This window comes from Lycorma delicatula, chromosome 2 (assembly GCF_047948215.1).
Source record: "Lycorma delicatula isolate Av1 chromosome 2, ASM4794821v1, whole genome shotgun sequence".
Lineage (NCBI taxonomy): Eukaryota > Metazoa > Arthropoda > Insecta > Hemiptera > Fulgoridae > Lycorma > Lycorma delicatula.
This window is the reverse complement of record NC_134456.1, coordinates 148,004,222-148,028,533: the sequence shown is the minus strand read 5'-3', so window position 1 is coordinate 148,028,533 and position 24,312 is coordinate 148,004,222. Positions and strand designations below refer to the sequence as shown.

Here is a 24,312-nt window from a genome sequence, read left to right as displayed (position 1 = left end):
TTGTGGTTGGAGGGTGGCAAGATCAGGAAGTCGCATGACCTTCACCGGCAAGTTGATTTTAAATGTATTATAATAGAAAATGAATCATTCAGAGAGTAAATGGCGTATTCAAATTATATAATACATTTATAAATATACGAGTATATATATACGAGGGTAAGTCAATTATTATCCGCAATGTAGTTATACATTTTATTGCAATATAAATAGGAAACTAACACATGCATCATTTTTCAACATAGTTCCCTTGCATTTCAACGCACTCTGTCCATCGTTGTACAAGCTTCCTGATGCCCCAATAAAAGAAGGTTTTCGGTTGAGCTGCGAGCCAAGAATGCAACGCTGCTTTCACCGTTTCGTCCGAGGTAAATCGATAGTCCCTTAATGCCTCTTTGAGTGGACCAAACAAGTGGTAGTCAGAAGGGGCAAGATCAGGACTATACGGAGGATGAGCCAGTATTTCAAAGTTGAGTTTCTAGAGCGTTTCAGCAGTGTCGGTAGCAGTATGTAGACGGGCATTGTCGTGCAACAACAATACACCTTTCGACAGTAGTCCTTGGCGTTTGCTTCGAATTGCAGGCTTCAGCTTGGCAGTAAGTATCTCACTGTAATGCGCACTGTTTATTGTCGTGCCCCTTTCTTCATAATGTTCCAGTACTGGGTCTTGTGAGTCCCAAAAAACCGTAAGCATCAGTTTTCCTGCGGACGGTTATGTCTTGAAGTTTTTTGCAGTCCGAATTTGGATGTTTCCATTCCATACTCTGCTGTTTACCCTCTGGCTCGTAAAGTTGGATCCATGTTTCGTCACCAGTGATGATTCTGTCTAAGAAGATGTCCCGTTCGTTACCATAGCGATCTAAATGTGTTTGGCTCATGTCCAAGCGCGTTTGTTTATTGAACTGTGTGAGTTGCTTTGGGACCTATCTTGCCCAGACTTTATGAAACCCAAGTCTGTTTGGATGATTTGTGGCGGTAAACTGTCGTCCGGCTCCTTCGTTGTGCGTAACACTTGTGCGACCGTTTTTGAATTTTTCAATCCATTTGTAGACACTCCATTGCGGCAACACACTGTTTCCGAACTGTACCGAAAGTCGTCGATGAATTTCGGCACCTACACCTTCCGCCCACAAAAAACGGATCACTGAACGTTGCTCTTCTTAGATGCAAACAGAAAGCGGAGCAGCAATGGTTAACGGCAGGGCCAGCGATAATGGAACTAACCCAGGATCAAACCTGCACAGACGTAACAATTAAACCACGCATGCGTCCTCTACGCAACACGACTGTACTACCAACATAAACAAAAATTTAACTAAATTGCGGATAATAATCGACTTGCCCTTGTATAAAGTTCATTTATGAAATATGTCTTTATTATAATTGCTCTCCATCCGTTTAATAACAATAAATTAATACAAAAACGTGCTACTTTCCTATGCTATATAAGGGAAATTATTCTAACGGGGTCAGATTACACTATTTGTATGTTTTTTCCAGATCTTGGCGTTTCTTGATCCCAGATTCATAAAACTACTATTCTAGCAATGAAATGCTTCCTTAAGGATGCTTCCGGAAAATAATATTTCGAAATACAAAATGCGTTTATGTTTAAGTTAGTCCGTTTTTTGCTTGATATCTCCAAACTGGAGATATGGACTGATTTGGATGAATTATGCCTCGATGGCTCGATGGTTTCTGTATATGTGGCATTGATGCCATTTAAATTTCTGTACAATCGGTGAAGGAACAGGGAATGGATCTCAAAGGTCCCGTATTTCAAATCTTTTCCCAAAGCATCGATAAATTATTTTAATTTAATTTAATACCCTTAGGTAGGTGTAATACTTTCTGATGGTGTGTGGTCTTCTCTTATTTAAACCTTCATTAAGGGGTTGATCAAAAAACTCTAGTTTGAACATTTTTTTTTTTTAACAACTTCATTTCTTTTTAACGTAATGTTAAGTAAAGGTTTTTTAATGTTGCCGGTATAAGATAGTAACGGTTTATTATCATTTAAAGCGCTGATTTTAAGCGTTTAGAGAAAAGAAATGATTTATCAAAAATAGATTTGCTGATTATTAATACCGAATTCACTGTTTTTAACTATCGTACTGATTAATTGTATTTTTAACTGTTTTATTGAATTAATTTCAAAATTTTGTAATTAAAGCAGGATTTACTAACAGATTCTTAAATAAAATAAATTAATTCTTAAATAAATTTAATTAAATTAAAATTCTTTAGGATGTATTTTTATTTAAAATGGATTTTTTAACGTTTTTTCATAATCCATTCTTTTCGAATTTTGAGTACTGTAGTTTCCTCATAATTTATAATAAAAAAAATGGATTTAAACGTTTATATCATTAAGAAAACGTTTGATGTTTGTTTTTTATCTATTTATTATTAGTTCTTTAATTAAAAATTCTCTTAAGCATATTCATATTATCTTACAGGAGTTGTACCGACTAACATGATGGTGAAGGGTTGCTTGTGCATGTTATTGCTTGGTTGCTTGGTGAATCACAGTAGTTATTTACATAAAAACCTCCTACTCTTTGCTACTATTGGTTGATCGTGTAGTTTCATCTTTTTAACTTTCACGAATTAAATTAATTTAATTGCATTTTTTTGTATCGTATGTAACATAAAAAGTCATGCTATGTTTGTTTAATATAATGTAGTTATTATGTACTTTATATATATTATTAATAATGGGAAATGTATTTTTTTTTAATAATAAATTATGCATATATATATATATATATATGCGCGCGCGCGCGCGCGCGCGCGCGCGTGTGTGTAGAAGATATGTAGAGAGAGAGAGAGAATGAGAGGGAGAGGTAAGAATGCCAATCGGGTTAAATTTGGTCGAAAATTCTTGTGGATCTTCATGTTTCATAATTCTTTTTCTAACCTGACTGTTTAGTATTTCATGTTGACTTTTCATCATCCTCGCCAAAAAAATCTACTCTTAGCTTTAAAAGATTTGGGAAAGATGTGTGAACATTCTTACGTTGTTTTTTTTTTCTTTTCTTGATATCCACAGAGCGGTTTGCATGAAATTTGGTGCGATAATTTATTTATGTGGGACAATGACGTCATTTAATTTTGATCATGGGTCAGCTAAGCGGACTCGGAGATTCGGAACTTATAATTCCCGTATCTGAAACGTTTTAAGAGTAAGTCAATTTTTTTCTTATAATTTAATGCCCCTTAAGTAGTTAAATTACTTTCTGATGCTATTAAATGTTAATCAAACGCCCATAAAGAGGTGAGGAAAAAAATTTTTTCTTTTCTGTCGTTTCTGGACTCTTATTACACTTGCTTGAACTAGTTAACAGTTTGTTATGTTAACATATTAACTGCTTTATAACTAAATTTATAAATCTATTTTTAAATCATTCAATCAGTAAATTTTTAAAAATTCTGAAACCTATATTATTAATAATTATTAAAATAAAAATTCAGAAAATCATTTATTTTTGTTAGATGATCTATTAATTCATTAATATCGTGTCGGAATTCGAAGTCTTTGTCGTCCGCGCGAAGTGAGACCAAATTAACAGACGTCGTTTGGTTTATAGTTATTATTTTCTCCTTCATTTACCATAGAGCTGTTATCTTCCACCTTTAGACTTAGTATTTGCTAAGCGTAGCTGTAAAATACTTTTTTTCGTGTGGTTTACCGGACTGCATGTATGTACTATATATTTATTCCTTACTGATTATTTCGTACAGTGAGAACAACGTGAGCGTCTTTACCATGTCTCGCGTGACGATTTGGCAATGTTGCGCTCAGTCGAGTTGTAGCGGTATATATTATGATTACAACCAATGTCTATCTGGAAGCTAGGTTCTCTACCAGGAAAATTTTGCGTTCAACTCTGAAAACTACGGTAGTAAAGAACTTCATCCCTATGCTGCATCTTGAAGTTCCTTGGTATATTTTCGTAAGTCTGAGTTCATTCTAGTGCAGGTACCATCTTAGGCGGTTTATCTTCCGTTCTTCTTTTTTTTACATGCCATAACCAAAGGGTTATAATGACGAAAAAGAGCTTGTTTTTAAAAACGTTTCGGTAAAATAAAATATTTTTTGTACAAATCGAGTCTTTGCTATTTTCTTATTCCAATCTTTATTGTTTAGCATCCTTTTAACCTCATCCGGATTTATAGCAATTTCTTTTAGCAATACCCAAGGAGTGCGTATTTAATTATGTATAACAAGAAGACGAGGAAGAAAATTTTCCCTCCTTATATTATATTAACGATGAGTATTAAGCTTGTAACTTCGGAAATTGATCTCGGTTCTCTTTTTCATAACTTCATTAAGCTTAATTTCTTCGGTTTTTTTTTGCAAGACAGTTTGATCATAAATGTTTAATATGGTTTTGAAAAGTCGATGTTATATTTTCATTTTTATCTCATTGATTTTTATCTGTTTTGTACTGATTGAAAAAGATTCCATTTTTCTTTGATTGAGAATATAATATTTTAAAAATATCCTAAAATATTTAGCCGCTTCTTTGTTTCATTACGGACGCTTTCTTTTATCTATTATCCCTGTTTCAGTTACAAAACCTTTTATTTTTTATTATGGTAGAGAAGAGATAAAAAATAAAAAAAAAAAAATTGACTATTAGCGTCTCTCTTTCTTTCACGAAACATTCTGAGCTCAAATCTCTTGTTAGATTTGGAAAAACTCACATGTTACAAATCTTCATTATCACATTATCCTACAAAATCCATTAAATTTCCTTCAATTAATTATAAGAAAATTGTATAAACGATTAGCTCTCGTAAATAACAATTTCTGACGTTAGCTATTACGGTTGAACTATTACAGATTGTGAAGAACAGTTTAAATTCAAGATATACGGATTTCTCACGATGAATTAAAAAAAGTTTCAGGACATGTTTTACGAGTGAAAGTTTAGAAAAAGGTTCCTATAAACATTGGCTGTTTAATTAACTTCGAAATCAGTTGATTTACTTACTAAACGTTTACCCCAGACTAACCCGGTGGGTTAATGAACTTTTGTTTCATAATATTATAAAATAATGCAATTTAATAATGGTATTAAAACTACCGTCATATCTAACTTTTCCTGTTATTTTGTTTTTGTAATCGATTTTGTTTAGATATTTTCCGATATCGAAATTATTGATTCTTGTTTCAGTTTAAAATTATAATTAAAGTTAATATACAAAAAATCGCTTATCAACAATTGAATTTGAAGCATTCAAACGCTTTCGGAATTAAATTCCATCTTCAGGATCGCTCATATCTGTCCTATTTGTAACAATTAAAAATTCGCATGTAAATTATAAAAATTGTGATATTTGCTTAAAACATAACAGTTGATCGTCGTATATTATAAAATTATGTCAATGTAAACGTCCTGTAAAATATTCACTTTACTACAATAGTAAAATGACTGTTGACACCACCAAATTCATAGGACATCTACCTTGACATAATTTTATAACATACGACAACCAACTGTTATGTTTTAAGCAAATATCACATTTTTTTATAATTTGCATGTGAAGTTTTAATTACTATTACTAATAGGACGAATATGAGAGTTCCTGAAAATTGAATTTAATTCCGAAAACGTTTGAACGCTTTGAATTCAATTGTTGGTAAGCGGTTTTTTGTATATTAACTTTAATAATATATCAACGGGCCACGCTTAACAAAATTATAATACATTCTGTTTTAATAAAAGTCAAATTTAAATTTTTTTTCTTCATATTCAGTCTACGTTATTTGTCTTCTCAGAATTAAATTATATACTTTTTTCTGAAAATTTTATTTGCTACCGGTAATTTAATGAAGTTACTGTACATCAAATCTAAATTTTTTTTGTGTTTTACAATAATTCTCTTAAAAATATGACTAGAGATTCTATTGTAAGACCTGTGATTTTTTTTCAATTTTCCTTCCCTTTTTTTTAACATCATGTAAATATTAGACTTACCGCTAAGTTTTAAGAATTTCCATACTGCTGAACCTATAAACAGAAAGCAGGGCAAAATTTTCGCAAGGTATAATTGAAAACGAAGCGTTTTTGGACCATATTTATATTCTCTTCTTTATTTTCACTCGAAGAACCGGTTCTGTAATTCTTCACGTTTGTTGGTGAGACATCCTTATATGATATTTGTCGTGAAAGAACTAGGTATAAAATTCATTACTAATACTCCAACGTATTTTTGAATCCAATAGAATTACTTTACTTTCATATTAATGGCTAATTACCTCCTATAATTACAATTACATTAAGTAAAGAATGTAAAAAAATAAATGTAACTAATCGAAATTTGTTATTTTTATTTAATTCAATAAATTGCTACATGCAGATAAATGACAGAGTTCACATACAGTATCAAATAAGTAGTGTGATATCTTTAAATCTCTAATACTGGAAGAGAAGGTAAGCGTAACAGGTAATTTGCTGACATCGTCATCGATAGGATGACGATGAATCATCGGGTTCAGAACTGGAATATGCTTTAACAAGAGTGGTTTCATTATGAATCAGTAGATGAATCAATATTCTGAGATCACTGATTTAGTAATTTTTTATTTTATTCTACAGGTGATTAATTCACCTTATTGAAATTTTCTACATTGGTAATGTAGGATTTTAGTGTATATTTTAGTTATTGAAAAACGGAAAAGCGTAACCGAGGTTCAAACCCGGAATATTAGGATTAAAAATTGAAGCATTGCTATGGAGGTCAACATTTATTTCTTTCAAAATTTCTATTCGTATAACGTTAAATTGAACCTCAATAAGGTATTCTTACCTATTAAGAAACCATAGTAATTCTTTGTTCATAAATAGTTTAACAAGCTCCATTTTAGCAAATGTATTAATATATTAAATTAATTAATCATTTTTCTTACTTTCTGGTTTTTTTTATATCACCTTTGTTGATTACTTTTGCAAATAATCCTATTTCTTCAGAACAGGTCTTTTAAAATGAAACATAAATTTAAAAAAACTAACTTAAAAATTGTAGAGCCAATTTATAGCTATTTTGATTACTGAATAAAATGGATATTCTACTGTTATTGCAATCTGTTGGTAGATAATAAACTGTCAGTTTCTATATCTTATACGTACTTTTTAAAATGTAGATTATGGCTTTATGAATATTTTAAATTACATATTAATTATTTCCCGTATTAATTATAATTTAAACTTTGAAAGTATATGTTTGGAATGTGGCTTTATATGAAAGTGAAACTTGGGACGATCGGAGTACCTGAGAAGAAAAGATTAGAAAGCTTTTGAAATATGGTGCTACAGAATGTTAAAAATCAGATGGGTGGATAAAGTGACAAATGAAGAGGTTGCGGCAAATTGATGAAGAAAGAAGCATTTGGAAAAATTTAGTTAAAAGAAGAGACATATTTATAAGCCACATAATAAGGCATCCTGGAATAGTCGCTTTAATACTGGAGGGACAGGTAGAAGGAAAACATTTTGCAGGCAGGCAGGGTTTGGAATATGTAAAACAAATTGTTAGGGATATAGGATATAGGGGTATACCGAAATGAAACGACTAGCACTAGATAGGGAATCTTAAATATAAAGGGAATATAAAGAGCTACGTCAACCAGTCAAATGACTGAAGACAAAAAAACATTTCCCTAAGCCAGTCATAGAATTCAGATTTTGATTATTCACTTATATATAAAACCTATAAAGATTGTATGTATGTTTGCAACAGCATGTGGCGAAACCAACCGACCGATCCTTTCAAATTAGCATGATACATTCGTATTTTATCGGGGAAGGTTTTAAGCCAATGATCGAGGCCCTAGCCCCCTTTTGGGTAAAGTTATGAATTAAAGATATTCATTAAAAAAAAATTTAATCCTACTTCATTATTTTTCTGTCACCATGGCAACAGTAATAGGTTGTGGAGTTTTCCTCGTCGAAGGTCTGTTTACTTTATTTACCATAGTTACTATTATTTTGTCTTTTGTAATTTAGTATATTTTTCAGGTTTCTACAAATTACATACTTAAATTGTTATTTATCAGTATTTTTTTCACAACCATGAGAGTAATGAACACGGGGGGGGGTCCACGGGTTCTGTTTGGCTAGATAGGAATGTGAGCGAAGCGAGCTTTGCTGCCCTGGCTTAGGCCCCCTGACCACTGCGGGGTTCCTCGGGGCCTCGGAAACTCCCTTGGTCTAGAGAACGGAGCCCCGACCTGCTAGTTATTATATTTTCATTGGTATATATATATATATATATATATAAAGAAAAATATTTGTGTATCCGTTGAGTTTTAAACAAATCTGCTGAATTTTACCGATGGTGATGAATTTTTGAACAGTTTCAAACAAGAGAATCATTGTTATTTACATTTCGTTTTGAAAAAATTATGCCAACCCACTTTTCAATTTCTTAGTGTAGCCTCTAATCAATCTCAAATCTTGCGATTATATTTTACAAAAATACAGCAAGAAAATAGTCGTATTATGAAAATCAATGATTTTTGAAAAATTATTTTCGAATAGTAGGATAATTAAAAAAATAATTAAAATAATTATGTTGGAAAATTAATAATTTTGGAAATTTTGGATTGGAACTTTTGACTCCGTATCCTTCAAACCTATCGAAATGCTACGGAAGAAAAAAAGGAATATTAGTCACATAACTCTTACAGCCAAAAAACAATACCATCCGTGCGTCGGAAACACCTAAACAACGGGAGTTTAGTCTACAGCAGGAGCGTATCAGAACTTCTACGTCAATAATAAGGGAAATGGAAGAAAGAGAGCTCTACCTGCACCAGAAACCCGTCAGGGTCTGCATCAAGTGTAAGTGAAACTTTATTTCCCTTTGAGATAAATAAAGCTGTTATCGGTATGCTATCTATTAACTTCCCTTTTCTCTTACGTACAAGAAATAAAAATATTTAAATGACGCCTCCTTACTGTATTTTGCTCAAAGTCCGGGCAATGCCGGGTAATCGAGGTAGATTAATTATAGTCAAAACCTTTAGTTCTAATAAAATTGGCGATGAAAAAATAATTAATGAATAAGTAAAATTTTAACTCGATGATTGGCGTAAGGAAACTATAAATTTAATTTAAATAATTCAAAAAATCATAATTTACATTTAAAATGTATATACTAGATATTAAAAAAATATGGCAATCCTTAACTTTTGAACAGGCCAAACGCCTCTAATTACCTCGAAACCATCTATTTTTCGATTTGAGACAAATACATTTCCAGATTCCTGTAGGGGAAGCAACTCAAACATTCTGTGTAAAAAAAGTAAGATTGTGACATGGACATCGGAATTAAAGGACATCGGAATGAAAACGTTTTACGTAAAAAAACGTCGGGCTGCAACAACACTAATAAAAATTATGGCAATATAATAAATTTCACAGCTAGTTTTCAAGTGGCCTACAGTACACCCCATGTAGTGGTCTCAAATAGAAAAATACATAGTTCTGAGGAACGAGCATTTGTTAAATTAATTTTTTTTTTTAATGTTTCATTGTTGAGAAGTTATTTAAGAGCTGCTGTAGACCACGTAATAAAATAATATTTTAAGATTCTGAATAACTTGCATGTATTCTTTCATAAGATCAGACAATTTGAATTTTATTTCATTTGTGAGAAATTATTTTATTTTTGATGTTTTAACTTATTTTAATCGTGTGAATATTTATTGATAAATTATTTATTATTATTTAAACTTCCGTCTGAAAAGATATTAACTGTAGTAAAAATTTCAAATGACTCGACGCATTAAAGCGAGAATGAGAAACCTGAGTTATATCTACCGTCTCAGACCAGACCCGTGAACTACTTTCGTCAATATCTTTTTCAGTTAAATAAAATGAGAATATATCCATTTTCTAACTTTCAAGTTAAATGGGCATGAGCACGTACTTTATCTAGCAATAACCAGACCCGTGTGAAAATTCTGCATTTTATATTCAAAGGATTTTTCTAATTCTCCATCATTTTATAAAACCTACAAGTCGAAAAAAAAAAAGTTGAAATGAAACTAAGGACGTCTAAAAAATAATTGATTCTTAAAATACAGGATTAGATGTAATGTTAGCAAATATTTTACGGTTGTTAAATTGTACAATTTAACTATCAAATGAACTTTATTTGCTTATTAATGTCGGATTATCATGAAGTAGCAATAAAATTTTATTAGGCAAAACATGGTGATACGCAATAGTAATACAATCTAAATAAGAAACATTTTAATGTATTGATTACATTGGATACAAATAAAAAGATATGTGTAACGGTGTTAAAATAAATTGAGAATTGGAACGTACATAACGTTACGCTCAAGAAGTGTTTACTAAAATTTTAGTTAAATAAAACGACCAGTTGAGCTACTTAAAATCGAACCGCTACAGACTAAGCACAGGTGCGAAACGTAATATTTTATGAATGAAATAAAAAGTAAATTAAATTCTGTACTTACGTTAACAAAAGTTTATATTATATAAATTAAAGTTCCACTTACCAAATATTTTCAAATATATTTCCAAATACTTTCGGAGTTGCTACTCCATGATCAGGGATTTCTTATAAGATGTTAATTAAAAATTGATATGTCATATGTATAATTATATTTAAATTAAAATTGTTACTTTCATAATAGTCGGTCGTCATACAATAAAAAATAATTTATACGTCAGTAAGACTGTAACGTTATGTCCGTAAAATGTTTACGGCTATTATGTAATATAAATGATGGGATAGCAACTCCGAAAGTACTTGGAAATATATTTGAAAATTGTTAAGTGGAACTTTAATTTATACAATTGTATAAATACCTATTTATTGTATAAATAGGTGCCAAACGCTTGGAAAATTAAAAGTTTATATTTATCATATTTTTTTTTACAAAAGATTTTCAAAATGAGCGCCTTGTGCAGCTCTTATATCTATATCTATATCTATAAGCGATGCACTTTTTTGTTCTAGTGATATCAAATTTAGAGTAACCTTACGCTAAACGTTGTTTTCAATGTCGTCGATATTTTTTCGAATATTTGGCTTCAGTTAATCGATAGAATAGCGATTCGTTTCATGAACTCTAACCTTCAAACAACACCGAAGGAAAAATTCCCAACTAGACAAATAGAAAAATCTGGGATACGCGAAGACTAACCGTCTTCTGCTGACAGTTCGTTGGTTCGTAAAAGCCGCATAACCGCATGCTAGTGAATCGTTTAATGTGTGACGCGGAGCTCCGTCTTGTTGAAAGTTTCCGTGTTCTTTTTCACGATTTGTTAACTGAGCATAGAATTCTTCGAAAATTGTTTGGTACTTTTCTGTATTGACAGTCCGGTCAAACAATATCGGCCTCTCTATACTATTATTATCATCTCATATAACACGTCATACACCGATTTTCTGATCGTGAAATGGACGCTCAAAGAACCGGAGGATTTTTAATCATCCAATTCCCGGTCTTGTGTGAATTAATGTGCTCAGATAAATGAAACTGTACCTCATATGACTTGAAATACAGTAACGCTTACCTGTCCTTCGACAATGTTTTTTTTTGAAGAAGCCAATCGCAATAATGAAATATGTTTCAATTTTTTTTAAAGTTTGTACACGATGTGGTTTCAAATTTAAGTAGTAAAATATATTACGGCAGGATGTCTATTTTACACCGCATTGTTGTGATAACTTAGATATGTATTTTATCGGACCGGTAGAAATTCTTTGGGCCTTGGTTATGGTCTCTTTAGTCCTAAAGTCGTCTATTTTGTTTTTCGTTTGAAACCTACTCCTTTTTTTTTAAACCAAATCGTGTGGATATTCTTTGCTGAGATATTGGCATTGGAAATATTTTCTCGAATATTTGGCGCATTTCTTGAAAGATCCGAAACGCACAAAATATTTTGCTCTAACAACCGTTTCCTCGATCGAATAATACGTTTTAGAAAAAACCTCATCTCCAAAGAACGAAACTGTACTGCACTGAAGTGTGAACAGTTTACAGCTGATAGCAATACACAAGACTAGTAAGAAACACAAAAATCTGCACATCGGGCCGGTTCGGTTTCTACTTAAGATTATCTGGCTGAATAAGAAAATAAACTAAGAAATAGTTTCGATTACTTTACTTTCGAATGGATTTTTGATTAATATTTTTAGAATCAATGTAAAAAATCGTTGCAATTTTAAATAATCCCAATAGGAAGCGTAAACTTACCACCGAAATTTCCGATTCAGATCGATCCCTTTGAATTAATATACGCCTCTTAGGTAGCTTAGTTAAATAAAACTTTTCTCAAAAGAGATGTAGTAGACACGAAGCTTCAACCGATCAAAGAGTTATCCCCTCCCATGATCATTATTTATTTGAGGGTAGTCGTTGAATGTTCATATAATTGAAAACTTTCAGCAAAAAATTTTTAATCAATTTAAAATTATAGAAGGATATTGGATATCGGTTCTCCTATCGTACAACATGAAGTTTTTGCATTGTTATTAATAATATAAGTTTCTCAATTAATTTTTGTTTACCAAACACGTATTTTCATCTTATCGTCTCTAGTAAAAGTAATTTATGAACAATTTCCAGGTAATGGTGAGTTATAGCCGATTTTTCTTATCTTTTAAATTTATAAAAGGTTTTATACACGCCTCATTAAAACCCTAGTGTTATCTGTATAAAATAGGAACTTTCGCTTCCTAGATTGCAATTTTTATCTTTTTTGACGAATCTATATTTATTTTAATTGTTTTTATCTTGCTCCAGTTCAGTGGGCGAAATGCAATTTTTTCAATGCTTTCTCCAATCCTTGTTTTACATGAACGACCTTTTGAGAAATAAGGTTGTTGTTTGAGGCTAAATATACTCCTTTTATATCGTTATATTTTTATATCTGTTATAAAATGCATTTATTTGCGATAAACTTCCAGATCAAACACCGTCGGGTTTACTCTGAAAATCATCGCACTAAATAACCTTCAAATTTTAGATTTTTCTGTCAAATGCTTGAGCGAGCGTAATGTTGTTTTGAACCAAAAATAAGGGATTCATAAAAAATAAAATAAAATAAAAGTTCATCAAATAATTAGGTGGCTATTAAATAACGAGGCTAATGCTTTAAAATATTTTATTTTAAATTTATACATATTTAGTTATTACCCCCTTCAGTATACACCCCTCTACTATCTCTACAACGATCCATGCGAATTTTCCATTGTTCGAAACAGTGCTGGAAGTCTTCTTCCGTAAGCTTTTTCATGACGCTTGCCGCTTTTTCTTTCACACCTTCAACAATCTGAAATCTTGTTCCTTTTATTGTAGATGTGACCTTGGGGAACAGATAAAAGTCACATGGTGCAAGGTCAGGCGAATTAAGGTGGATGGTCTAACACTGGGATGTTATACTTGGCTAGAAACGTCTTGACAGACAATGCAGGGTGAGCCGGTGCGTTATCCTGATAAAGAACCGATGACTTGTTCTTCCACAATTCCACTGATTTTTTCTTATTTCTTCACGGAGTTGAGAAAGGACCTTGAGTAAATACAAGAATAGTTAACCGACGGTCAGATGGGATTAGATTCCAATTTTTTCAATATTTTATCCGTCTTTATCGTGGAAAGGCAAACATCATCAGCATCATCTCAGCCATCTTGGAAACGCTCAAACCACTCAAAAACCCGCGCACGTAATAAAAATTCATTGCCATATACCTTTTTTTTTTAAATAAACGATAAGTTTCAGTAGCGGTTTTTCTGAGTTTCATATGAAATTTCACAATTCTTTGCTCTAATAAAAAAATCACTTTTAATTTTTTCGTCCAAACCAAAAAACAGATGTTATCCAAACGTAGGCTACGGCCAGATTAATATGCCTACAGAAACTGGAGTGGCAACAACAAAAGGGAAGGCTTCACCCTACACAGCTGTCGGTCGTACGAATTTCGCGCACGTGCAGTTCTGGAAGCAACATTAGTCTCGTTATTTAATAGCCACACCTCGTGTCTTTAGTTGTTATGGTTTAAATATTTTGTCTTTTATTTTACTTTTAAGTCTGTAAATTAATTATATTTTGTTAATAAAGAATTTTTTCTCACGGAGTTTTTCAATAGAGGACGGAACCCAAGGATATCTGATGATACATAACCTCCTATTAATCGTAGGACCAGATCAACAGTCCCTTGCTCTGGGTCTTTCTTATTATCGGGGGTATTTGTTTATTTAATGTTGGTTATTTATTTGTTTTGTTATAATAGATGGAATTGTGGATTGCGTTCAGATCCTTACAAATCAATTTGAAAAAAACATTACTTGGCCAAAAAAGCTTGGGAGACTAGCAATGTATTTGCGTCTTTTTTCCGGTTCGATTCTCCTTAAATCCGTCCACTGAAGGCCTGTCAGTGCTAGTACCGTACGGTCTAGCTTTTCAGTACAAGTATGTTTAAAGAAAATTATAGTTACAAAAATTAGTAAAAAAAAAGATTTATAAAAAATAACCTAATTGTAATGTTTTCATTTATTCGGGACAATATTTTTTAGAAAAGGACAGTTGTAATAGAATGGAAGTAAAAATTTAAATTTTGTATTTAAACTCAACTTGGAAAATATACCTTATATTCTATTTATTCTTGTATGAATTAGGAAACGTGTGGTAATATTTAATTTTAACTTGAAAGACTGGTTGTATATTATGTTGCTGTTGGTGGTGTTCTATTTACTTAAACCTTTCTCTAATCTTGATATATAATTTTGTTTGGTAACTTTATTACTTAGTATCGGTACTATGTTAACATAAACAGGAAATTTAATTCTAAACTGCCATTTCTCAGAAACGTATTGAAAGCACTACGGTTTTAACTGAAATAAAGTGCTTTTCGTAGAATTAAATTATTTTATTGTTACACAGTAATCTATTTTATTTCAGCTTTTAAAGATTTACAATAAAAATCTGAAGTGCACACCACACGACTTTCTTGTACGCTTATTAAATTACATATACACATTTTTTTAAATGAAAAGTATATAAAATGTTATTTTAACCTCTGATATTTTTTTAAATTCATATTATTGAATTATTATTTATTGTAAAAGCTTTTTTTTACAATCAGAGGTTAATAATTATTAATAAATCAATATAGTTAAATTAAAAAAAGGAGATGAAATCGGATTTGAACCGATGTGCCTTCCACTTTTAAGATCCAAATATTTCATTAATTAACATTTTATTTGGCTATAACTCTAGAACCAATGAAAATAACTACCACTTTTGATATATCGTTGAAAAGCTTTCAATGAGGGCTTATTACTGCAGTTAAAAAAAATCTAAAATTCAGATCTTTTGTATTTTGGGAATTTTTGGTCCTGTCGATTGCAATCAAAAGGGGAGGTTCACAACTAGATGTTACAACAGTCGTAATTTCAAAATTTCAAAGATTCTATGGCTAATCGTTTTTGAGTTATGCGAGATGCGTACATACAGACGTCACGCTGAAACGAGTTAAACTGGATTCAGGCGTGTTCAAAATGGGTATTTCCATTGAAATCTGAAAACCGAATTTTTTCGCGATCACAATACTTCCTTTACTTCGTACAAGGAAGTAGAAATTAAATATATATTTTTAGAATTTTTTATTTATTAATTTCGGAGTCGCAGCGGATAGAGAACGAAAACAGAAGGTTTTTTTTCAGTTTTGATCTGTATGGTTTATTAAACCAGTTTTAAAACCAGTTAAACATATTTTTTCGACCTTATTAATTTAGCTGAAGAATAAAAAAAAGGATTACCCAGTTTTTTCGTAATTGTTAACGTGTTGAGTTCTATCTTAGTTTAAATGTGCCGTATTTAAATCATACGCGTTCAATTATTAATTTTTTTTTAACGAGGCCCGAAAATCTTTTCAATCTTCAATTGAAGGAGTAAATAAAAAGATTTTTACTCTGATTATTTTTCATTAAATATCGCAAAATTTTATAATTTTTCTTATATTTAGCTACTTTTTATTTAATCAGATCATAAAGAGAAAATAATTAAAAATCAGCATAATAAACGTTTTATAAATACTACAGGTTGAGTGCATTGCTAAGAGGGCTGGTCTGAACACACGCATTTGTTGTTAAACGCCCCATGTCCTTCCGGACAAACACAAACCGTATATTCCGTGTAATATTAAAAATAGATAATAGAAAAAAGCATTAGGCAATGCATTATTGCATATACGGATAACTAGCTCATGTTTTAAATAAATCAATGTACAGTATGTCCGTAAAATAATGGTGGGGTTTTAAACAGTCACAGTTTTGGAAGAAAGAATGCCAGTGACATAAAGTATACGTCAAAATGAAGAGAAATTTTCCAAAATTCTTACTTATCTTCAGTAGGTTTGGAGATGTGCTTCTTTAGTTGTCCTGAAAACATCAAGACGATGTTCATTCAGTCTTGCCAAACACGACATATATTATCCGAAACGTCGTTCTGGACGTGACTGCTTCATTAGGCTGTCCGTTTCTCCGAATCGTCTCGGCTAATGTTATTTTCGGTTCTTCATTGAGCCTATGACATTATTCACACCTAAAAAGTGTAACCGACAAATTTAGCGATCCACAAAACACATTGAACCTGTCTCTACATTATAATTATGGTGATTTGATTCTAAAACTTGTTTACGTATCGAAAATTTGGACCAGTTTTTCTCCATTTTGAATCTGTGCTTCTACATTCCAAAAGTATGATAATTGATAATTACTAATGTTTATCATTATTTTACGGACAAAGTTGTATTAAAAAGATTATAAAAACAGTTAAAGGATTAATGATTAAAGGTACATTTTTGAGAAAAAATTTAAAGATTTATAAATAATTGCTTTATGTTTCAGTATATACATTTTTATTTCAATATTTTAAATTTACTTTTTTCGTTTATTATATATTTATCAGCACTGGATTATAATAGTGTATTATTTTATATTATAATACATTGAAGCTCTAAGGTTATTCAGCGATTAATAATAATGTTAAAAATATTTCAAATCACATAATGATGAATCATTCTTTATTATATGAATATATATTATTCATTTGGAATAATGCTTCATAAATCAAATCAATAAAGTTAACCGATTTTGATTTTTGTAGAAATTCCATGCCCTTTTTTGGTTGTTAATAAAAAACCTTTTCGGTATAAAAGTTTGATAAAATAGTAATTTTTCCATTTAAAAATAGTACTGTACTTGTATCACTATGTAGTAGACCAGCGTTCGTTCTACATTCAATAAACCGAAATGTATTTTCATAAATTCTTTGCTCAATTTTTATTTGTTTGCTCAAGGCTGACAAATGTAGTAGCTAACAACGAAAGCAGCTGTTTTTGGAAACGTATGAACGCAAGCTTTTAAATTTGATGCGACTTCCATAGCGTTTATTTTAAATGTACTAACGTATTAAGGTGTGATTATACGTGGAACAAGCCGAGTGTGTGACAGTGTAAGCAACAAGCGCATCCAGGTTCGGTTCTATTCCTTTTTTAGTTACAGTACAGATTAGTTATTAGCAGGAGATAGTTATTTAAATAAAAATAAATATCTGTCGGCTTTCTTTTCATTTTAAATTAAAATCAGAACAGCCATACCTCTATGATTAGAAGAAAAAAACAAAAGAAATCGGAGAAAGACGATGGACTGTAATTTCAACTTACTGAAAAAGGTCTAATGGAATTAAGTACTTAAGAAGAAGAAATTTTTGAACGAAATACATTCAGAAATAAAAAGAAAAAATTAAAAGAGTTTTTCAGGGAAAAACCAAGAGGAAAAAGGGTTAGACAAATTTTCCGAAAAAGAGGGGTACGTAGTTATTTGAAGAATGAAAGCGGTATTGGTAGAAAAGGAAACAAAATGTAAAATAAATTTGCTTTTTTATGCTAAGCTGGTGCAAACAAAAAAAAAAAAAGTTTAGCTCCAAAATGATGCAATATTGCTTTAAATAGTTCAGTAAGTCGAAAGTAAAACATTAGTCTAAATATAGGAATTATATAAATCATTTAAATTCACACTAGGGACTGACCATTTAAATATAATACTGTAAGATTTTCTAACGTACTGCAAGGTAAAAGTTTATAATCCGTTTACTTTTTAAAGATTTTTTAAATCACTTTATTTATTGTTTTATTTTTATTTTTCTTTAGGTGAGAAAATAAATTCATAGATAACGGAAGAATAAAAGTTATCAACTTCATTTTCAGCAGATGAGAAGAATTTTTTTTAAAGTGATAGGTATGTTTAGCATAACAAGATTTTTGTAATTCTTTTTCTTTATTATTAAATAGCTTAAAATTAGTTAACGAACGTGAAATAATTGCTAATTTTTCCCGCCATCTGACTATTTGGTGATATGATATGAAAATGTTTTTCAATTTCTTTGTATTATTTTGGTGATATGATTTTATTTTTTTGCAAATATCTGGATATTCAGTAAATAGAACAATGTACGTATAAAGATAACAAGTGTTAGTACAAAAATAACACTATTTTGGAGTTTCTAATGTTTGGGGGTTAACTCGTAAAGTATGAAAATAAATTGCATGAACATTTTAGAAATTTTAGATCCGAAAGTTTTCACTATCTTTGAGTTCCATCCTTTCACTATTTATTGATGCCTGTGTCGCATTGTACCTTTCTAAATCTGTTAATACATGGAGTTCACAAGATCACGTAACCTCCACGTATTAAAACAGAATATATTTATTTAATGATAAGAATAATTTAATTATACGATGCAGGAAACTAAGCAGATTATATATACTTTTGTACATTAAAATATCGAAATAAATGTACAAAATGATTTTATCTTGAGCGTTGATGCAGGCTTCAACTCATTTCTTCATTTTTGGTGGAACTTTCTTCAGAATTACTGTTTTCTGAAATTTTTTTAATTCGTCCAAAGTATGCGGGCCATTCTCAAAATCGTACTTTCCAAAACGCCTCATAAATAAAAATCTACTTTGAAATACTGTAAAGTCGATAACCAGGGGAAAATTACTCGGTCATCTAAAAATTCAGGTCGAACGGGCAGTGTCATGCACCATTATGTTGCTGTAACCAGCAGTTTCGTACTTCAGATTCTATCGAAGTCGTCTGTTAAGGTTAGGTTCTCCGAATTCTTGCGCTGCTTGAATAATATACCGTGATTTGAGATTTTTGTAAACAATTTCGATCGAGTGTCTTGTTTATCGAGAAAGTTCCTTTAGTAATTGATGAATACTGTGCAGATCGTCATCGTGTAGTACTAACGGACGACTGCAACGTTAACGATCGACTACATTTCCCGATTTACGAAATCTAAACGCTAAACGAGAAGTAGTCGATTTATCTGATACTCCATTATCGATAAAATTAACCTTAAAACATTCTATCGACCAGCGATTGTTTAAATAGTCTTATCATAAAATCGCCACAAAATACGATTAATATATGCAGAGTAGTGATACAGATGGTGACGTGTTTAGTTTCGATCTTGTCTACTTCAGTCTCCCTGAAGTACTTCTTACTCCAGGAACCCTGTAATAACAAATATATATATATATATAGTATTCAGCGTCCGTTTATGAACGCATTTATAATATACATGTTTAGTTATTTAACGCGGTTTATATAATATTCGACTGAAGATAGGAGTTCGTAATGGAAAATTATTGTGTATATTTCTCTCTCTTTTTCTGTTTAGTCCCCGGAACCACCATAAGGTATTACTTCAAACGATGAATGTGGATGATATATATGATTGTAAATGATATGTAGTCTTGTACAGTCTCAGGTCGACTGTTTCTGTGATGTGTGGTTAATTGAAACCCAACCACCAAAGAACACCGGTATCTACGATTTAGTATTCAAATCCGTATAAAAACTTTATACGAATTTGAACCTTGAACCTTTACTAGGATTTGAACCTTAGAACTCTCGAATTCGAAATCAGCTGATTTGCGATGACGAGTTAACCTCTAGACCAGTTCGGTGGGCTTGTTAAGTATATTTGTTATTAAAAAAAAAAAAGAATGATTCTTACTCACCTCCTTCAGATAAATTTGGCTGTTAAGATGATTTTGCTGCTTATTTTATTCTTATTATTAATTGTTCTTTGTTATTTTACCGGTTATTATTGCTCTTATCACATTTATGACGTAATATATGTAATTGATAATGTATGTTATCATGTCTGGCGTCATTTTAAATGTTAAGAGTTATTGTACTGAAAGAGCACACAACCTGATAATGTGAACTATTAAAGAATTTTTTTAAGTTATATAACAAAGTCCTTGTTTTGATCGCGCTTTATGAATAATCAGTCATTCGTTATTATGATTTTTTAACGTAACTCGGGTGATTCTCTATCTTTTTTTTTAATTTGTGAAAAGAGATTGTAGAGAAGGCCATGAAATATAGTATTTCATTGAATTGTTTAGTAATTTTTTTGGTAGGCCATGAAATATAGTATTTGATTGATTTGTTAGTAATATTTTTTATTAATTTCGTATCTGGAATGTTATCGCAGTTCGGGTGTGGTTTTTTATTATTTATAAACCAGGCTTATCATTGCTTTATAATGTATAAAGGAAACGTTTAAACGCTAACGTTTAATTTTTTTGTTTTTATTTAAATTTTATTTTGTATTTCTCATCAGACCGGTATAAAATCATAGTTTTTATCAATTCTGATAATTTAAAGTGTTTATGACGTCCCTTATAGATAATCTCGACTTTAAAATTTTCAACGTATGCATCATCACTAAAATAATTAATAAATAATTTTCTAGTTATACTGTATAATATATACCGTAAGGGAAATTATGCTAATAGGGTCAAATTTTTCTGTTGAGTTTTTGCAGATGTAGTTTCATGACCATCTCTAACTAAAACAACAAAACGATTATTAGCATTGAAAAATTCCGGAGGGATTAATGTACGTATGCTGATCTATGTTTTGCTTGATATTTAGATTAGATGGGTCGATTTTTTTTTTCTAACTTCTGGGACCACTTCAGAGGATATACTCTATTTCTTCGGAGGTATGAGATGAATGACAATTTTTATAGCATGCCTGACTGGGGTTGCCAACCTACCGGGTTGGTCTGGTGGTAAACTCGTCATCGCAAATCAGTTGATATTGAAGTCGAGAGTTCTGAGGTTCAAATCCTAGTAAAGGCAGTTTCTTTTATACGGAGTTCAGTACTAGATCGTGGATAACTGTGTTCTTTGGTGGTTGGGTTTCAATTAACCACACATCTCAGGAATGGTTGACCTGAGACTGTACAAGACTACGCTTCATTCATATTCATATATATCATCCTCATTCATCCTCTGAAGTAGTATTTTACGGTGGTTCCGGAGGCTAAACAAAAAAAGAAAGATGGCCGATTTAGATGAAATTTAGCAGAAGATGATTTCTGTACTTTGATGCCATTTTTTTCGATCACAGTCGGTCAAGATTGTAATAATTAAAAAAATTTGTATGGGTTTTTTTTTGCCTTTCTGAATTTTTGTGACTAAGGACACGAAAAATTGAAAAAAATGGGGTAATGTTCGTATGTACTTACGTATAAATGTGTGTTGACGTGTTTGAAACTTAACTTTTGACTACATTCACCGATTTCAATGAAATTTGGTAAGGGACTCATGTATATGGGCCAATTTGTTGGTAAAAATCTGGGGTCAAAATCTCTAGGGTTGGGATAGACAGTTTCTTTGGGGTCGATTTTCTCAAAGTTTTGGCAAACATAACCCCACCTAATATGAAGCTCAGTACGTGATGAGTACGAGCTTATCTAACCATTTAAAAAAATTTTTCCTCAAAAATCGAAAAAGCTGTCTTTCTATTTTTTGCATATTTTTTAACCCAGTTTTATGCTCTTCTTGAGCATAGTTGTAGTGCAAGTGGCTCAAAAAAAAAATACTGCGGGGACAATATTGTTGGTGGGGGAGCCGATCAATGATGAAAAATACTTTTTTAATTTTTTTTCTAACTTTTTTTAGTTTATTTAAAATTTAATAATAATAATCCAATGAAATTTCATCATAATTCACTCCCACTCCCCAAAAAAGAGACCTTAGGTAACTTTTATTGCTTCCACATTTTTTAGTTGGAAGTTTTTTTCCATTTAACATATAGTAAATATAGACAAATCCCAAAATTTTCTTGGAAGTGATTTTTGGGGGTGGGGATGCAGATAAAAGTATTGATTTCTTGAATTCTTTAAATTTTTTCATATATCATTATTTTTCCACTGTATAAGAATAAATAACCAATGCCGAGAAAGTATAACAATTTTATTGTCAACTTTTTTCGTTTGCTTGATATCAGACTGAGTTAAACGATTTTTTATGCAATTTTTGCGATGATTTCTTAATACGGGTCATTGATTCTATTTAATTTCGATTACAATCGTTGACGAGGATGGGGTGATTTGGTCATCTGAAAATTTTACCCAAATAGTTGAATAATGTTTATTTTATTATTAATTCACTATGTTTTAGGAGAATTATACACTTTTAGTTCGTGTCGTCTTTCATCGGATCCTAAATTTAACAAAATTAGGGCAAACCATTTAAAAATTTTTACATATAGATCATAAAAATTTTCTTATTTATTGGATAAAATAGTTCACTTATTTTAAAAATGTAACGTGATTTTACTTTGAAAGTCAATTGAATTCGAGGGGGATGAGGTAATTTATACTTGGACTAATTAAATATATATGTAATGTTTATCGTACAGTTTTAAAATTTCGCTCGTTGAATTGAATGTAAAAATATGTAACCGTTATAAGGTTTTTGAGTAAAACAAACAAAGGGATGGGGTAATTATATAAATGTAATTCTGTATCTCCATAACGGTTTGTTGTAAGTAAATGAGATTTTATACTTTAATAATATTCATGAATCATGTAACTGTAGTGTAGTTTTATACGCATCTCAGTAACAGTTTATTATTTTAAACTTTAAAGTTAATGAAATTAATTTTTATTTTTATTGTTGTTTTTGGACACTTAACTTTTTTAAATTAACTATTACGCTTGTTACATTTATTTTTAAATATAAGATGTCTGCTAAAGATTTTGAGGAAAAAAATGATAAAATTTAAAACGAACTGAGATTGTTGATGTGAATATTTTAATACTTATCAATTTTTTTGTTTTTTTTTCTATGATAATACACGGATGGTTGGTTTTCAAGTTTGTGAACATAATAACTTCACCCTCTCAGAAACCTCCTCAATTTTCAGGCTTCTCTTTAAATATTTTTAAAGGTCTTTCGTTCTTTTCTTTTTCTTTAATAATTTTTCGTATGGTTTCTTTAGAAAAGTTGTTAATGTAAAAAAAAAAAAATTAAAAGGATTTTTTAAATGTCATGTTCGATGTTAAGATATGTAATATTTAACTTAAAACAACGTTATATTTATGATCTTGGATGATTAGGTAAAAAAACCCCGTGAACGTCATAGAATATTCCACCTTTTTTTGATAGTAAACGATTTTATCTGATAAAAACGTTTTGAGTGTTTATAAAAAAAAGAGTATAAGTTCATTTTTATCGGTTTGTTTTTTTAATTTTTATTTCATTTTTATTACATTCATTTGTGACTACTTGGGACTATTACACACACGTGCCTGCGCACGCGCAGACACACACTAAATATGTAATAAATAGCTAATTAGTATTTAAATTAAAGTATAACAAACGTTGTTGATTATAATATTTGTCTATAATCAGTTCAATTATGTTTTTGTATGACATTTAGTTAGTAGTGTACAAATACGGTTTTTGTTATTTGCTCTTAATTAGTTATTTTAATGTACAAAGGATATTTGCTTTTGTACCGGAATGTTATTGAATACAAATTACCCATTTTATTGTTAAAAGTTATAATTATTACAATAAACTTTTAAGCGCAAAAAACAAAAAGGCTGAGTGAGACCAGAACTTAAAATATTAATTTTTTAAACTTTAATTTTCAAAATTGAAAAATCCAACTGTGCCTAAAATTAATATAGTACACTATATGGTAACGTTTAAAAAAGGAGATCTTTTTTTTAACTTCATGGAATCCGATTTAAATAATTAAAAATTTAATTTGAGTGTTATTTTCTGCTCTTTCTAACATTGTCATTCTAACATTTGTAGTTGACCCGTTTTAGAGTACCTCCATTTTAAAAACATGCTAGGAACAGATGCTAAGTAGGAAAGAAAAACTCTCAAATCAATTATGAATCATATTAGAAATATAAAATACTGTGAAAAAGTTTT

General features: G+C 30.7%; 1 protein-coding gene across 12 annotated transcripts in view; it reads left to right on the top strand.

Annotated features, from left to right (window-relative positions):
• ATP8A (ATPase phospholipid transporting 8A1) overlaps window positions 1–24,312 on the top strand; it is a 453,786-nt gene that overhangs the window by 186,782 nt on the left and 242,692 nt on the right. The window contains exon 2 of one of the 12 annotated variants that reach the window (XM_075356443.1): window positions 18,202–18,289. The exons of the other annotated variants lie outside the window; for them this stretch is intronic. Within the exon in view, the coding sequence (XP_075212558.1) occupies window positions 18,262–18,289 (28 nt within the window). The 5' untranslated portion in view covers window positions 18,202–18,261. The remainder of the gene's footprint in view (window positions 1–18,201; window positions 18,290–24,312) is intronic. 12 annotated transcript variants of the gene reach the window in all.